Source organism: Microcebus murinus, chromosome 14 (assembly GCF_040939455.1).
Source record: "Microcebus murinus isolate Inina chromosome 14, M.murinus_Inina_mat1.0, whole genome shotgun sequence".
NCBI lineage: Eukaryota > Metazoa > Chordata > Mammalia > Primates > Cheirogaleidae > Microcebus > Microcebus murinus.
This window is the reverse complement of record NC_134117.1, coordinates 4,197,199-4,215,468: the sequence shown is the minus strand read 5'-3', so window position 1 is coordinate 4,215,468 and position 18,270 is coordinate 4,197,199. Positions and strand designations below refer to the sequence as shown.

General features: G+C 49.1%; 1 protein-coding gene across 1 annotated transcript; it reads left to right on the top strand.

Annotated features, from left to right (window-relative positions):
- The first annotated feature begins 9,784 nt into the window (after positions 1-9,784).
- On the top strand, positions 9,785-11,384 carry FOXI2 (forkhead box I2). Its single transcript, XM_012781241.2, has 2 exons — positions 9,785-10,280; positions 10,939-11,384. Exons 1-2 carry the CDS (start codon positions 9,785-9,787, stop codon positions 11,382-11,384), a joined length of 942 nt encoding a protein of 313 aa, XP_012636695.2.
- Positions 11,385-18,270: the final 6,886 nt, after the last annotated feature.

Here is an 18,270-nt window from a genome sequence, read left to right as displayed (position 1 = left end):
AGTAAAGGTTATGTTTTTAAATAAATTTGATCAAAAATGTCTTTGTAGATGGCTACGGATTCTGAATATTTCTTTAATAAGGAAGGAATGGAACTTAAGCTGTCTATTACACAGCTATTAAATATGGGATTTTTCCCCTATCAAATGAGGCTACTTCAGGAAATAGACTCTGTCACCTTCCACTAGATGGCATTAACGTCACATAATTAAGGACAGAAAAACTCACAGGAGGAATGATCAATACACAAAACTACCACGTGATTCCAGGAATAGTAAATTCATTGGATCATCCTCACCCTCACCCCCAGCTTATTGGAATTTACTGTTTGTTTATTTGCTATTACAAAGACAAAGCATGCTCACTATTTTTTTAAAAAGGTGTCTGGTTTTGTTTTTTGTTTGTTTTTTCTTTTTTTAAAGACTAGTGAAGAGAAAAAATGCACACTTCTTTGCCACTCTGAAGACGTTAGCTCCATGCGTGGTACCAGGAACGTGCAAAGTACTTGACATGCATTGCTTCATCCAACTTCAGCGGGAAGAGGAGGAGCTGGGAGACGGATGGTTTCTGTCACTGTGTTACAGGTCAGAAAAATGAGGGGCCACGTTAACTCATCCTGGGTCACACTGGCAGGAACACGTAGCAACCGGCAGGAACACGATTCAAACCTGAGTCGACCCGACCCTGCAGGCTGAGTGCTCAAACGCTGATCATCATCGCCTCAGCCAGCCAGCCACCCTCAGCATCTTCCCACTCGGTCTCTACAAGAGGCCTCCTGTCTGCTCAGACCCAGGACAGCAAAGGTACCACGAAACTCAAAAGCCCCCAGGTGATCCCAATGGCTGCCGTAACTTTTAACTTTCCAGTAACCCTATATCAATTCCATCACACCTAATTGTTAAATACTGGAAAGAAAATAAAACATTGTATGGGTAGGTAAATTACCAAATATGTTCTCCAACTTCTTATCTGTCAGCACATTCAAGGCTTTAAACTTACATGAAAAGAAATGAGCGTAACTATATGCCAAAACAACAACAGACCAACACAGAGAAAAGAAGTATTCCAAGCGACTCTGTAACATAGTCCTTTGTACATCTTACTGGTATATATTTTAAGGACAAAAAAAAAGAACTGCAAAGGAATCCTAAACCTTATCTGGTAGTTTGTTAATGTTGACACTCAAATGGTCATTTGAAACCATGTAAGTACACTATAAGTTAAAGCAAGAAATAATTATGTTGATGTTATTGGAAACCAAGATTTCCAGTGTAAGAGAAAATGAGATTCAGGTGTGATGTAAAAAGTTGTTCTTTTTTAAAACCATGTAAGTATTTGAATAAGAAGCATATTAAGTTATGGTTTTTAACAATGTATTCCCTAGCTCTGTCCACTGAAAGATCCAAAAGCAATGTCACCCCTTCCCTAGGTTAACTAGGCCCCTCCACCCCTATATTTTGGGTTCTTATTACTATCTCCTCTGAAAAGGAACCAGGGCCCACTGGAGAAGTAGCTGATTCAAGGTCTGGGTTGGGGACCAGGACAGCTTGTGTCAGAAAACAAGGAAACATCCAGAGCCTGGCAGGGCTGTGTCACATGGGTGTGAGAGCCAGCTCTGAGGGACTCCCAGGAACCTAATTCTGGACAATATAAGCATCATGGAAATAATTACAATTTTACTGAGCTGTTAAATATATAAAAATTATTGAGTCCAGGATGATACTCATAAAAAGAGAAATCCAGCAAAGCAAAATGAAAAGTTGTGGCCAATTAAGATGACTGTTCCTCCAACAGAGTACCCTTAAAATTGGTCAATAAAGAGAAAGAATTGTGCGATGACTTCACCTCTTTAATAGAAATTATAGTTCAGGGAAACCGAGTAACTCCAGTCGATGACATAAAGCCCCCATTTTACATAAAAATGCCAGTTAATGAATGTTACAGGAATAACAGAAAATTTCCATTTTGCAACTGCCAGGGGAACAATCGATTCAGGCAGAAACCATCAATGGAAAATAAAATCCATAGCAATTCTTATCCGGAGATCGCTGTACCTGGGGAACTGGATTTTTGCATCGCATCCAAGCACCCTTCCATCCATTGGTGGCCGATTGCCTTTATGATGGAGAGATCTTGCTGTCGCCCCTCAACCCAAGGACCGAGCTCCTTGTCAGGAGCAGTGGACACACCTGGCATTACCTGCCTCCTTATGGGATGTAAACCATGTACCCCAAAGCTACACAGAGCTTCAGACCTGTTAAAGAAAATAAAAATGGAGACCCACAGTTTAGAACCACACCAAGGCCAGCTGTCCACAACCGTGTAATGAAAACTCAAGTCATCCATATTTCTCTGAAACGCTGGTTCTGGTCATTAATGCAATACAAAATGTAGGCTTTATATCCTTCCCAGCATGATGCAGCCAAATTAAACCAATCAGCTACAGACACAGCAACTTAAACAACCCTGTTTGCCTTTAAAAAGTGATAATATATAACAGCCAATCACAAAAAAGGTCAGAGTACTTTCTTCTTTGTGCTTCACAAACTCTGCTGTCCCTGCTGCACAGCAAGCTCCTTCCGCTTGGTTTGGAGCCTCCTGGATTGTGTCTCTACTTTTTTATGTGACAAGAACATTTAGACCTTTTCCTACTTGATCGGATTTTATTTTCGACGGAACGAACTTCTGGTGCACAGGAAAAGAAGGGGAGAGGGTAACAAGTTATATACACCACCAGAGAGAAACAGTTGGAAAATTCAGATTGTGGGGCCCTCTGTAAATCGAGTGGAGGGCTCTTTTCAAAGAATTCATGCATTTGAATAAAAAGTTTGGGGAGGGGGAAAGGGGCTGTTGTAGAATTAAACACCTTAAGCACCAAGGCAAATATATGAAAGTTCTCATGGGTACACTGGGTTTTGATTTTTTTTAAAAGGCTATAGGTTATTTAGAGAAAAATTGAAGAAATTTAAATATGAAATGTGTATTAGATAATATTAAGAAATTGCTGCTAATTTGTTGGTTGTGATTATAATGTTGTGGTAATGTAGGAAAACGTCTGCTTTTTAGATGGATGCTGAAGTGTTTTAAGGATAAGGCTTATAATATATGTCTAAAGCCTTCAACAACAAAACACACAGAGATGAAGCAAATTCAGCAATTGTTTACAAATTTGAATTTTATGTTTGGACTTTTCAAAAATAAAAGTTAAAACATATGTAATTTTTTAAACTTTCTAAATTAGTTGCAGGAGATAAACATCATATTTTAGTACAGTCAGGTTTTTCCTAGTAAAAGGGCACTAGAGTTGTATTTGGAGCAAAGTATTATAAGTAAAGTCTCCCTTCAGTTTCACATCAAGCATGTAGACAACGTATTTGAGTGAGTGAGTGTGTTTAGTAGTTAGGGAGAGCCACGCTTCATACTCAAGCTTCCTTGCCTAGGCTAACAGGTGACTGATTGATCCAGAGAGAGGATGCCAATAAACACCGTGCATTAAGTACTTAACACTTACGCTCAAGTGTTTTACATGCACTATCTCATCCAGTCTTCACGATAACCTGTGAGCACTGCTAGTTCCACTTTACAGGTGAAGAAACTGAGGCTCGGCGGGGTTAGCCGCTTCCCCACTCAGCTGCTCGAGACTAAAGCCTAGACTTGAGTACAGGTCTGTCTATGATTAAAACTGAGAACTCCGCCTGCTGAAAGAAGTTCTCGGTGGTCTATGTAGCCCTGACGTTGCTTTAATTTAGTTTCTCTCCGTGATGAGAGTCCGAAGCAACTTCCAGTTACGCCTGCCACGGCGTGCTGAGGAAACAGGACACGTACAGCGTACCCCAGAGGTGCTGTGCGTCCGGTTCCAGACCACTGCAATAAAGCAAATTCACACCAAGTTTTTGGTTTTCCCAAAAAAGCGATATTTATACAATACTGTAGTCTATCAAGTGTTCAGTAGCATTATGTCTAAAAACAGTGTGCATATCTTAATTTAAAAATAGTTTCTTGAGAAAAAAATGCTATCGTCTGAGGCTTCCGCGAGTCATAATGCTTTTGCTAGTGGAGGGTTTGCCTGGATGCTGGTGGCTGCGGGCTGACCAGGGTGGCGGGTGCTGAGGGCTGGGGGAGGGGCGCGGCACTTTCTTACAATAAGACAACAGTAAAGTTTGCGGTATCCATCGACTCTTTCATGAACGATTTCTCTACAGCATGTGATGATAGCACTTTACCCACAGTAGCACATCTTACACACTGCAGACAACCTCTCAAACCCTCATGCTGCGTTATCAGCTGAGTTACGGAATATTCTAAATCCTTTGTTGTCATGTCAACCATTTCTCACCGCATTTTCACCAGGAGTAGATGCCATCTCAAGAAACCCCTTCCTCTGCTAATCCATAAGAATCAACTCTTTATCCGTTCAAGTTTCATGAGAGATCGCAGCAATTCAGTCACGTCTTCAGGCTCCACTTCTAACCCTGGCTCTTTTGCTATTCCCACCACGTCTGCAGTTACTTCCTCCTCTGAAGTCTTGAAGCCTTCAAGATCCATCAAGTTTGCTTCTTCCAAACTCCTGTTGATGTCGATATTTTGACTTCTTATGCATCATGAATGTTTTTAATGTCATTTAAAACAATTGGAACGTGTGGGGGATGGTCATGCTTAAAGCTCTTACTCGATGGGCAAGGGGGGGCATGGGCAATATGTGTAACTTTAACACTTGTACCCCCATGATATGCTAAAAAAAATAAAAAATTAAAAAAAAAAAAACAACAGAATGGGGAATCCTTTCCAGAGGGTTTTCAATTGACTTTATCTAGATCCATCAGAGGAATTGCTATCCGTGGCAGCTGTAGCTTTACAAAATGTATTTCTTAAATAATAAGACTCGAATGTTGAAATTAGTCCTTGATCCATGGGCTACAGAATGGATATTGTGTTAGCAGCATGAAAACAACACCAATATCCTTGTACATCTCCATCAGAGCTCTTGGTAGGTAGGTATAATACATTAGCAATGAGGAATAATATTTTGAAAGGAATCTTTTTTACTGAGCAGTAGTTCTCAACAGTGGGATTAAAATATTCAGTAAACCATGCTGTAAAGAAATGAGCATTCAGGTTTTGTTGTTCCATATACAGAGCTCAGGCCAAGAAGATTTAGCATAATTCTTCAGGGCCCTAGGATTATTCAGAATGGTCAATGAGCATTGGCTTCCCCAGCTGCATCAACCCCTAACAAGAGAGTCAGCCTATTCTTGGGAAGCTTCAAAGCCAGGTACTGACTTCCCTGTAGCTATGAGTCCTAGAGGACATCTTCTTCCAATAGAAGGTGGTTTTGTCTACCCTGAAAATCTGTTGTTTAGTGTCAGTTGTCCTAGCTAGATCTTCTACATAACTTGCTGCAGCTTCTACATCAGCACTTGTTGCTTCACTTTGCACTTTTCTGTTATGGAGATGGCTTCTTCCCTTAAACCTCATGAGTCAACCTCTGCTAGCTCCAGTCTTTCCTTCTGCAGCTTCCTCACCTCTCTCAGATGTCAGAGAATGGAAGAGAGTTGGAGCCTTGCTGAGGCTGAGGCTTATAGGAATGCTGTGGCTGGTTTGACCTTCTATCCAGACCACTCAAACTTTCTCCATGAGATTGTTTTGCTTCCTCATCATTCACGTGTTTACTGGAGTAGCACTTTAAATTTCCTTCAAGAACTTCTCCTGTGCGTTCAACACTTGGCTAAGTGCTGGGCGTAAGAGGGCCTAGTTTGCAGCCTGTCTGGGCTTTCGACATGCCGTCCCCACAAAGCTCAATCGTTTCTAGCTTCCGATTTGCAGTCGTCCTGAAGAAAGACAGTGGCACGGGCTGGAAACAGGCTGCCTCGGACGTCAGTAGTTGAGGCTGAGATGCAGCATCACGATGTCCTACTGACAAGCGAGTTGTGTGACGGAGGTGAGGGGGGCTGGGAGGACCCTCAGGTTTTTCGTAGAATAACTGAGTGAATGACGTTGTCATCCATGGAAATATTATGAATAAACAGGTTTAGGAGTGGAAGATAATGAATTCATGTTGAGTCTGAGAGGAAGACATCCAAATGGATGATAATTTTGGAGAATCATTCACTGATGCAGGGGTTCTCCACGGGGGGTGATTCGGCCCCACAGAGGACGGCTGGCAATGTCTGAAGACATTTTTGGTTGTCACAAGAGGGGGCGTTACCCACATCTAGCGTGTAGAGACCAGGGATGCTGCTAAAAATCCTACAATACTACAGGACAGCAAAGAGTTATTTAGTCCAAAATGTCAATAGTGCTGAAGTTAAAACCCCGAACTGGTCACTAGGACTTAAAGCCACAGGAGTGAAGAGGGCCCAGAACAGAGCCCAGCAGAACTTCAGCCCTAGGGGAGGGCAGCCCATATGGAGCCTGAGAAAGTTCCAGAGAAGGGGAGGGAAGCCAGAACAGAGTCGAAAGGAAGGCAGAGAAAGGGGTGCTGATTCTGTCAAGAGCTGCTGAGAGCCAAGCAGAAAGAGGAGGAACAGTGATCATTGGATTCAGGGCGTCGGAGGCCACCGGAGACTGTGCCTGGGCAGTTTCAGTGGAGTGGTGGGGTGGGCGGCTGTCTGCGCTGAGTGAGGAGTGTGTTTTTGAGAGGGAGGACAGGGCAGCAGCCACCAGAGGCCAGTGGTGGGCTGCTAGAAGCTGGGCTGCTGGGGGAAGCAGAGGCCTAGAGACAATGGAAGAAGGACTGGGCTGAAGAGATTTGTTAAGATGGAGAAAACTGAGATCTGCAAATGCTGGGGAGAGGGGGGAGTGAGAGAACAGAACTGGCCTGATGAAGGAGGAGAAGGGCCCCCATGGTGCCAGGTGTGGGTGCAGCTGCCTCACCTTAGGCAGGGTTAGCTTTTGAGAATAGAGGCTTGAGGAGGGTGTGGGGGGCTGGTCTAGTTTAGAAACACAGCCAGGAAGCCCAGGCAGGGCATTCTTTTTCCTTGTTATTTCTCCTCCCTGAGATTTTTGTTTTTGCCTCTTGGAAAAATTCTCATCAGAGTTCTATCCAAGGCCGACTTGAGCGTTAAAACATTTTTTCCCCAAATGACTGCACTGCATCGACTGAAATTCATTTTATGAGTCCAGTGTTGAAAGATAAGGAGACTATTACGGTGGAGATGGAAGAGGGAAATTGGGCTTAGAAAGCAAAGAAGGGCAGAAAATACATGGACACAAGCATGGCACAAATTGTAATGTTTTATAAAGTAAAACTGAGGGCAATTACATGAAAGTTCATTTGATTTTTTTTCTTGGAGGTCCTGAAACTCACAAGTGTTAAAGAGTTGCAGCATTAACAGAAAGAAGGGCTATTAAAACTAAAGAGATCTTTAAAAGATCTTTTTTTTAAATTCCTTTATATTACAAGAGATGACCCCAGCTGTTCTTTAAAATTCACCATCTTTGATTTTATTCTCACAGTAGTGCAGTTAATTGCAGATGAAATTAACTCTTCCTCTCGAATCATTGTTATTCCACCAAGACAAGTGTCTTCTGAAACATTCAAGCCTTGGACAATCAAAATCCCGGTCAGGGAGCAGCAGTTTTCCTGCTCAGTGCTTCACACCGGCCACCAAGAAGAAGGGCAGGCCCGGGTGCTCGTGGATCGTGCCATGCTGGAGACGGCCCCGCTCATCTGGCAGCAGCTCCTGGTCACACTCTTCCTGGGATTATTTGAGTCAGGGCAGAGCTACGTGGCTTCTGTGATGCATCCTCAGCAAGCATGGTCTCAAAAACTGTCCCCTAATTGGCAGCCATTTCAAAATTCCTGAGGTGTGGAAACCTCTCAGATCCTCAGAAACTCAGGAAGGACTGTTATTATGGGGGGAAGGAGGGAGGCGTTTCCCTGTGCTGATTCCCTGTTCCGCACCAACCATGCCTGCAAGCTCTCATTTGCTGATGCAAAGACACTTTCTTCAAGAGGGAGTTACTAAAAAGCATGCCGTGTCTACAGAGAACAGCATGTGTCTACAACCGCGAGGATGCATTGGAAATCGCTAGGAGAGAGGCAGGTGGCACTGGCTGCTGTTCTTGAGAGCAGCAATAGACTGTTCCCACCTGGGAAACCAGTATCCTGAGTACTTCCCTGCACCCCCCAACTGTCCCTGCAGTGACAGAGGAAGTGTTAAAAGGTAGGGCAGCTTCTTAAAAGGTGCTAGGGATCCCCATATCCAGCCTTCCTTGGACAACAATTAAAAATATTTGGGAAAAGGGAAATTTAGGGGGTCCACGTTGCCTTCAGCTCACCCCCCCCCAAGTGGCTGCTACATCCTAGTGGAGAGGCCAAGCTTGGATCAGAGGGACTCTCACTTCTTCTGGGCATTTGTTAAACTGCCCCATAAATTAGTTGTTTTACATAAATTTGGGATTACTGTCTGGGAGGCCTAGGGCTACACCATCTGTAAATAACTGGCTGACTCAAACCAGGTCCTGGATTCCAAACCCCAAACTCTTTCCTCTCTCCACTGGCCAGGCCTGCACACCCCCACCCCCGCCGGAAGTCAGGGAGGATTGGACCTTTTGTTTTTTAAATGAATTGAAATTAACTCGCTTTGGCAATCCACAGCCCCAGGTAACGTTAGGGAGTGCCTGGGCAGACTAGTTTCTGCGGGCTTGGCTCTAACACTGCAGGTGGTGAATGTCACGGTGCCGGGGTGGAGGGTAGCGGGGATGGCAGGGGGCAATCTCCTTATCTTTGAGCCTTGATCATCAAGCCAAAACCTTCGCCTCTCCGCGTAGGTGGCTTGCAGTCCAAGGCGGGGAAGCCGGAGCTCTTCCCAGATACCCAGGCCCAGCGTGGCGCGTCAGCCTCGGGCGGAGCTCGCTGCGGAGCCCCGCGCAGCCCGTGGACGGGGCGCCGGGCACCTGGGCGCCGGGGAGCTGGTTGGCGGGGCCTGGAAACAGCGGAAGCCAAGAGCTGGGCACCGTGAGGAGCCAGGAGAACCCGGGCAGCCGCAACCCCGCCGCCCCAGAAGGACCTGAGAGCTGATGTCTGGCACCCCGCAGACACGTCCCTGTTTGGGGCGGGTCCCTGGACACCCAGCAAAGCGTTTTGCAGCCCTCCACACTCCGTGCCCGAGGCCACAGCGTGGACGAGCCCGGCTGGGTCTTAGACTCCCCGGGCTTAAGTGCCGATGCCATCCTGCCACCTTGCAACGTCTGTCCACACCAGGCCTCCGGCTCTCCGCCCCCGCCGCCCCAGCGCCGCGGCTCCCACGCCTCGTTGCGGTCTCTTGCGCAGTGCAGTCGCTCTCCACGCCCAGCCCGGTGGCCCCAGTAACACAGTGGCCCCAGGGAAGCGGATTTTGGCGAGTAAAGGGGAAGCCCATTGAACGGGGCTCCCCAGCCACGATCATGGGACATGGAAGTGACCAAGGTAGTCGGAGCAGCGGGGTCCAAGAGGCCAGAGGAGGCTGGGTCTGTAGGATCCCTGGGGACCCTACCGGAGGCAGCGAATGATTCAGGAATCGCGCAGCGGCCGCCGGGGAGGAGGCGGCAGGTCTAGGATGAGGCAGGACCTGGGCGGGGCAGAAACTGACCCCGAGGCGAGGCGGGGAGGGGGATTTCGCTCTTCCAACTGGCCGAGGAGGGGCTCGCTCCAGACGCTCTCCCAGGGCTCCGGCCCGACGGCATTTAAAGTGCGGAGGGCGGGGCCGGGTTGGCCACACCTGGGCGCTGCCGGCCGCCAAGCTGAACTTGTCACCCATGAGTTTCGGAGCGGAGCCGCCGGCCCAGGCCCGGGAGCGGCTGGACATGGCCACGTACTGCGACGGCCTGGGCTCCTGCTCGACCCCGCACGCCCAGGCCCAGGCCGCCGCGCACCCGCCGGACTACGGGCGAGGAGATGCGGGCGCTGCGGGCGGTGGCCCGCGCCTGTGGGTGAGCCCGCCCGCGCTCAGCCCCGCGCCCTACGCGTCGGGCCCGGGGTCCGCACTGCCCTACGCGGCCCCGGGCCAGCTCCTCGGCGCCGCGGGCGGCCTGGCGGGCGCCGACCTCGCGTGGCTGGGCCTCTCGGGCCAGCAGGAGCTGCTGAGGCTGGTGCGGCCGCCCTACTCGTACTCGGCGCTCATCGCCATGGCCATCCAGAGTGCGCCGCTGCGGAAGCTGACGCTCAGCCAGATCTACCAGTACGTGGCCGGCAACTTCCCCTTCTACCGGCGCAGCAGGGCGGGCTGGCAGAACTCCATCCGCCACAACCTGTCGCTCAACGACTGCTTCAAGAAGGTGCCCCGCGACGAGAACGACCCAGGTACCCGCGACGCGCCCGCTCGCGCCGCTGGGCCGGGCCACAGGCACTCGGGCTGCCCAGTCCTTCGCAGAGTTGGGGAGACTGAGGTGGGAGAAAAGGGGAGAAGAGATGTGCCTGGCCAGGGACAGGCTCCTAGATGGCAGTTGCGCGCAGGATTTCTAAGCCTCGGTTCGCTCCCTCGGAGGAAGAAGCTGGAGAGTAGCAAACGGCAACCTTGGGAGTGAACTTCTCTGGCCATTCCCTGTAAAATGGGGCGACAATGCCTACCCCAAGGATGGGCAAAACAAATTGGATGGACGCCCATTTGGAAAGTGCTGGAGGCTGCATAGAGCCCAGGCGGGGTCCGCTCCACCCCACGGGCAGAACGCCTGGTGGAGTTCGGGGTTGGGAGGGGGCTGCATCCCGCGGACCATCCCAGCCTTCAACTTAACTGGGGCTTGGAATTTCCTAGGGGTTCCTTCCTCCGTCTTCCTGGATTACCCAAATCCTTCCCAGTCTGGCTGTGGAAGCCCGTCTGGTATGGAGTGCCACCTCAGGGTTTGGGGTGGGGATGAGGGCTCATGACCCTCTGGGAGGGCCAGTGGGGGGATCCTTCTGACATTGACTGCCACGGTCGGTCAAAGTTCAAACTTTCTGAACCGGGTTGTCTCTTCTACAGGTAAAGGCAATTACTGGACCCTGGACCCAAACTGCGAGAAGATGTTTGACAACGGGAACTTCCGAAGGAAGAGGAAGAGGAGAGCAGAAGCGAGCGGGGCGGCGCCCTCGGGAGCCCGGAGCCCGGGAGGAGCCAAGGCGCCCGCGCTGGAGCCCCCGGGCGTGGCGTCCCCAGACCTGCAGGCCTCGCCATCCCCGCCCGCGCCCGAGGCCGCCGCCTGCTTCTCCAGCTTCGCCTCGGCCATGGGCGCCCTGGCAGGCGGCCTTGGCACCTTCCCCGGGGGCCTGGCGGGCGACTTTGCTTTCGGGAGGCCGACGACGACGGTCGCCACCCACCGTCCCCAGGTCCCTGGCTCTGCGCCTGGCTTTGCCCCTGCCCGCCAGACCGCGGCCACTGGCTTCCGCGTCAGTCGCCTCCTCTACAGCAGGGAAGGGACCGAAGTTTGAGAGGAGGCTGGAGGAGATTGGCCCGGGTGCCCTGTGCAGAGGTGCTGGGTTCAGGCCTCGCGTTGCCCCTGGTGCCAGCCTGGCGTGTCGGCGCAGCAAACCTCAGTGCCCCGGGCCGCAAGGAGCCGGCTGAGCTGAGCGGCCGTCGGCCTCGGGGGCCGTCTGCCGCGCACCGCTCACCCGGGCGAGGGTTCAGACCCCGCGAGGGCGTGCCCCCTGCTCTGCGTCTAGGTGCAGCCCGCCTGGGCCGCTGGAACCTGCGCGTCCAGGGATCCGCCTTGGAGAGGCGCCCGGCTGGCGCTCAGCTCCAGCGTTTCTGAGAGGAGCCTGGCGGAAGAGCCTTCTTGTGCTGGCGGAAGGCAGGTGGGCTGCCAGGGCGGCCCAGGGCACCCCCCCCCTTTCCACCTCCGCCCAGCCTGGCCCGCCTGGCTCAGGGCCTTCCTTTGGTGCTCCAGGGAGGCTGCGGCTGGGAGCTCGGCAGCAGCTGTGCGGGCCAGGTGGTCCAGGAGCGAGCAGTGAGGGGGACGTGGGACTGTTGGGATTGGGCCCCCTGTAAGAAGGGACTTTCTAATGGCTGGAACTTTCCAATGGTGGGAGGGAGAAGGGGTGCGGGGCAGGAGCGGTCCCTGGGAATGTCAGCTCCCTTCCCTGTCACTCAGCTCCAGGCCTAGGCGAGGCGCCTCCCCAGGACCTGCCAGCGTGGGAGTAGTGCCATCCCGGGAGTTATGGGTGGGTGCAGGTTTGCTCTTCAACCCATCTACCCCGCACATGCACAATGCTACCAGCAGGCAGGCCAGGCTGCCGCACTGTTTTGGTCTCTCTCCCCTCTGGCCCTTCCTCCTGCCGGCAGTTTGGGCGGGAGCTGCCCTGCATGCTAGCTCTGGAGCTCTAGCTGCAGCAGCTGGTGTGGATTTAACCCGGCCCCCCCATTCCTATTTACTGAGAAGGTATCTTTGTGGGGGACAAGGAGCCCACAGTCACTGGGAAGAGGGATTTGGGGCTCAGTATGTCCCTAAGGTCCTAAGGACCCCAGTCTTTGTGGCATCTGGCACTCCCTGCAGATGTGGGCAGGCGGCAGAGAGCAGAGAGGACACTGTTAATTTAGAGTAGGGAAGTCCTTTACAGAGCCTAAGACCCGGCTTCCTCCCCGCCGCCCTGCAGTTTTCCTTGGTTAACTCCTAACCTGCCAGGTGGGCCCCTGGCTGCCTCTGGTGCTGGAAGTGAGCACAGAGCTCCTGTCTCTCCCTCAGAGGTGCCAGGAAGAATGGGGCCAGGGAGAAAGAGAGAGAGAGGTTGAGGGAGGAGGGAGGCCTGGGGAAGAAGGCTAGAACAAGCCAAGAGTTGGGGTCAGTCTGGTCCCTAAGCCCTGTTTCATGGTGCCCTGGTGGCAGTGGTTCCTAACTTCAGTGTGGAGTCTCCACTGCTACCTTCACCAGCAGGTGAGCCATGTGCTAGGGTGTCTAGGAGGCGATGATGTTACCAAACTTACATCAAACCCATACTCTCTCTTGCGGAAACACTCCCCAAATGTAATACGATTTAAAAAGGCCAGAAAAGGAAAAGAAATTCCATAGTTTATAAATTAAAAAAAATCTCTTGTGACTATTTTAATAGAATAAAATATTTAAAATAAACACCAATACATGTAGCTTGCATGTACAATGCTGGTTCATGTAAGAATTCCACCATTATCACCAACATCTTCACTTTAGACTGCATTTGCAGGAAACTTGGAAAGAGTTTTCTCTACGTAAATTTGACAAAAGTGGGAAAATGCAACGTACGATTTGACTATCAATGGAGCTTTCAGAAAAATGGGCTGACAAATCAAGTGGCATTTTTCATTCAGGGAAATAACATTACAATAATTACTATAACTTTTCAGTGAAACAGGAAACTAAAGTTCATCCCCATTTGCAGAAAGAAAAACTGAGTTAAAGGGCTAAATAATCTCCAGAACCTCATCTGATGAGAGCAGAGATGCATATGAGACCTTTGCATGGCCCATATTCAGACGTGCACCTGCGCGTGCTCATTGCCCACCATACACACCACACACACACACACACACCACGAGCCCTGTGTCGACTGGGAGCCTGTAAGGAAAAGCCATAGAATAGAGCACATCTTCTTGACACCCAAAGGCAAAGTGTTTTCAAATCATACTGCGGAAACATCACATTTGCATTCAGGATTTGACTTCAGGTGGGAGAGGAAGATGGGGAAACATCATGGAATGCAGTGGAGGTTGAGTGACATAGATCCTAATAAAGTGCGATTCATAAAATGAATCTTTTTTTGAGTGCCACCTCTGTGTCTGGCTTTGCATTCAGTCCGGGGCCTCTTGCCGCCCTCACGGAGCCTCCGTGCATGGTCCTCCGTGCATGGCAAGACAAGGACACACGAGCCACTACAGGCTTGATGTGGCTGTTTGGCCCCAAAATGATGGCTTCAAGATCAGGTCAATATAAACCATCTCACTTGTAAGCACAAATACCACCCTGTGTCTTTTGAATACACCTCACTGTGTTTTCCACATTCTGCTAATGTCAGAGGTGTCTGCTTGATTCCTCAGTTTCATAACTTCGCTGTGATTCAGGCGGGCAGCTACGCACTGCCCCGGGCTGGAGCAGATCCAATCTGCTCACTTCTCCACAACACCATTTAGGAACTTTGACCTAAAACCTGTCCTCATATTAGAAGATCTATCATCTGAGGGGTGACAGGAGACGGCAACTAGAATGACCCGAGCTGGCCCTTCCTGGGACCCCTGGGTGTGGGTTCCTTGGTGCCTCCCTGCCTCTGTGGGTTAAAGTTTGGGGAACTCTTCCTCTCTTAACATAATTTAAATTTGCCGATCAACAGTACTCAAGGCTAACTGCCTGGCACCTGCAACAAACCACTTTCTTAGGTCAGCTTTCATCAGTGGCTGAACACAAAGAATTGGAATTAAGTTTCACTTGGTTCCTGGAGGGCAAATGAATAGTATATTAAATCAGACCTTCATAAAAAAATCAGAATGGTGTCCCTGCCTTAATCCAGAGCAAATTAAACCTATGAATCTTTGCCTTTCTCTACCCACGACTCACCCATTTATCCATCAGACAGATTGAACATCAAGGCGTCAAGGACTCTGTTAGATGCTTAGTGCACATTATTTAAGCCTTCACGACAACCTAGTGAAGCATATATTATTATCCCCACTTTACTGATGGGGAAACTGAGGCTCAGACCCAGAGGCCGCAGATAACACTGAGCTATGTCAGTAGGAACCTACCAGCCCACTACCCTGACTTCTCCCCTCTCACTTCATCCCTCAGACCCAAAAGAGACCTCACTTTTCCTGCAATTGTTCTCTGACAATCCAGGTCCAGGTTACATCCCCTTTGTGTGTCCCCGAGGCCCCTGGATGTATCACACACCACCCCAAAACAGCCAAGTACCTTTTTGCATCTTCCCCTGTGGTCTGTGTGGAAGGGGCCTGCCTGCCTTGTCCCACAGTGCATGCTCAGTGCCAGGCAGCGTGCAGACAGGTGGTGGCAGAACGAATAAATGAATGAATGAGCACAGTCATGCCTGAGTACAGTTGCATCCTAAACTTTCCGTATACCTTTCCATCCCCACCCAGCCCCCCCAGCTTCCTATGATGGGTCTGTTCCTCCCTCCGCAGGGCCAGGCCTGCTGCTGGACCCGGGAAGATGCAACAGTGAATGAGACACAGCTCAGGAGGTAACGTTGCTAAGCACTCCTCGCTGGAAGATTCCAGCAGGCGGGAGCTGGGGGATGGGGAAATTCTGAGATGTAGTTGACAGAGAGGCCGTAAGGTTTGCCTACTCCATATAAGTTTCACTTGGAACATGAAAGCTATCATAATAGTGTAAACTATGTCCTCAGGAATCGAGGCTGACACTTAAGTGGTCACACCTTGATGAGTGGTCAGATATGTCTCTTTTTACCTGAAAGATGATTTGCCATTGGCCAGTGATGCCCCAGCATTTTCCAGATCACCTTTCCCCAGCCCCTGCTCTCCCTGGACTGAAGCCGCTCACCTAGGACAGGGCTCAGCTCCAAGCAGGCCGGAAGAATCTGAAGAAGGAGCTTAGCCAGGCTAACGATGGGAGGGGGGACAACGCGCATGCCAGAAACAATTTCTGCTGCCGTGGAGAAGTGTCTGCCCGTCTCCCAGCCCCTAATCCGGCCCAGTAATCCATCACCTGTCCTTCTGCCTCAGACCTGCACGCACCGGTGGTTTGCCTCTGCCTAAGGCGCACATTAGCTTCGCACCTGAACCGAGTAACTCTGCTCCCTTTGACCGAACCCCGCTTTGCTGGGCTGAGACCACTTAACTCTGAGAAGCCTGGGGGCAGGTCGGGTGGAGGAGGAGGTGGACTTCTGGAGTGGGCAGAATTAATACTTTAATGAAAGGTTTCTGTTTCAGCATTCCTGAAAAGTGTGGAGCTTAATTCTTCATGCTCTTCTTGTAACCCTGAATGAAATAGGGTTGCTTCCTTGCTTTATTTACGTTGCTTATTTCCATTTCTTCATTCTTTACTTTATGCTAAAAAGAATAGACCACATCATATATTTTAAATGTGGGAAATGAAAGACACTGTGGCATGTTTAAATAATGCGACATAAGAAAAAAATTACAAGGAGGGAAGGGGGAAAACTTTTAAGGAATCATTTGTTATACAATTCTTAAGAGAAATAGTGCTTCTAGTCTTTTTTTTTTTTTTTTTTTGGTCAGTTACTATTGCTTTAATTTTTTCTACAATGCCCCAGTTAGAATATATAATACATGAAAGAAATATAAGAAACATAAGAGATAGAAAAATCTACAACAAGAATCCTTTTTTACTAACAAGATTATTTTTGTCATCATTGCCAGGAATACTTTATTTTCATGCTTTGAATATGTGAGCCTATTTGTACTCATAACCATATCTGTGCATTCACTGCAGGAACAAAATTAAAATGAGATTTATAACAGGAAAAAGCCGTACATTTTCAAGTCACCAGCCAGATGGATGTTTCCACATTCTGACCTGTCAGTAGGGACCCCACTCCGGAGCTCAGATTTCACACGGGCTCTTTCCTGTAGCCCATCAAAGTCCCCTTGCCGGCCTAATGAGGCGTCCGCGGTAAAGAAGACTTTCTGCAAAACTTAGTGTGGAATGATGGGTTGCCGAGACGTCAGGTGCGTCTCACCGTCCCCCAGACCAGCCTTTGGCAGAACCAGACACGGTGCCGTGGCCTTTGAGAAACAGAGATGCTCAGGTGGGAGGCGACCGCGCCCAGGTGCTTTGTACGTAAGTGCTCTTACACGACAGACTGAGTAGGAATCTCCAAGAGAAAGCAGAAGTTTAGAGTGGAGTTTCGTATCTGGGAACGCAGACCCCTGCAATTGAAAGGAGCCCTTCGAAGATGCACCAGACTGGCCTGCGTAAAGTTAGGGTGATGAGGACCTTTTGTTGAGTGCCTACTAAGAGCAGAATTTTATACAGGTGATTTCTACCTAAAGCTCATGGTTCATGTAGGTGTTTTTAGCTGAGCTTTACAAATGAGAAAACCGTGGCTCAGAGGGGTTAGGTGACTTGCTCAAAGGGGCAGGGAGAGAGGCCAAACTTTAAAGCCAGGCTTGTGTGACTTCAAAGTGCCTATATCTCCTTCCTACATAATAGACAGAGACGTCCAAGGAGGCTGCATTCTTGGTCCCACCGCTCTGCTCCGGAGAACGTAATGCTGTGCCCAACGCCCAGGAAAGGTCAGATACAGGACGGAAACGCCGCTCACTTTGGACGTTATTACAAACAAATATAATTTAGTAGGTATAGCGTGAAAAATAGAAATATGACTTAACTTTGTTCTCCATTATTAAAAATATAACTTAGGAGATATGATTTTAGAAATTAAAGGAGATCATTAAATGAATACAACGTCCAGCTTCCAGACGGGAGAGAACACAAGCCGTGCAGCAGGAGAGTCAGAATGATTTATCGTCCCCGGCTCACCACCTGTCTTTGTGTGGCCCATGAGCGAGTGGTTTTTACACTGCTTAATAGCTGAGAAAAACTCAAACGAAGAATATTTTATGACGCGAAACTTTTATCAAATTGAAATTTCAGCACCCATAAATATAGTTTTACAGGAACACAGCACGTGGGTTTGTTTATATGCCATCCTTGGTGGCTTCAGAGCTACAGGGACAGAGGTGGGTAGTCGCATTAGAGACCAACGTGGTTCTCTCCTGGCCACACACAGTTAAATCCTGAATGGAATAGGACTGTGTCACTATGACACAATGACATGGCTACGGCACAGCGTCTCCAGGGCGACATGTGTCGACGGACCATGACTTTGATTTCCTGGTACCAATTATATCGAAACAAGAAGAAAAAAGTGGACCTCAAATGTTGCAATTTTAAGGCACAGTAGATGTGGATCGTTTTGTTACCAAATCATATGGCGAAACATTGTGTTTATCATACAATAATGTCCCGCAGGTGCTAAAAGAGCACGCGATATATATTATACATCAGCATTACCGGACTAAGTACCTATCACGACGTTGCTTCCTCATGAAAGCCATGGTGAGGAAAATTAGAAAATTTAAAACAGGCTGTCTCACCACAGTGGAATTTCTTGACAAAAGTAAGAAAATGAAAATGAGGCTGCAACCAGAGTAAGCTTCCCAGTGGCTCCTTTCTTAGCCAAGCAGGGAAAGCCATTTGCCCGTCATGAGTTAATTAAATCATGTTTGGTTGTGGCAAAGAAATGTGCCCAGAAAGTGCACAGAAAAAACAAACTTATATAGGACTATTAGCTTTTTGCTCTCCACTTTTTTTCTGTTGTAATTATATACTATGACTTGAATGTCATCAGTAAA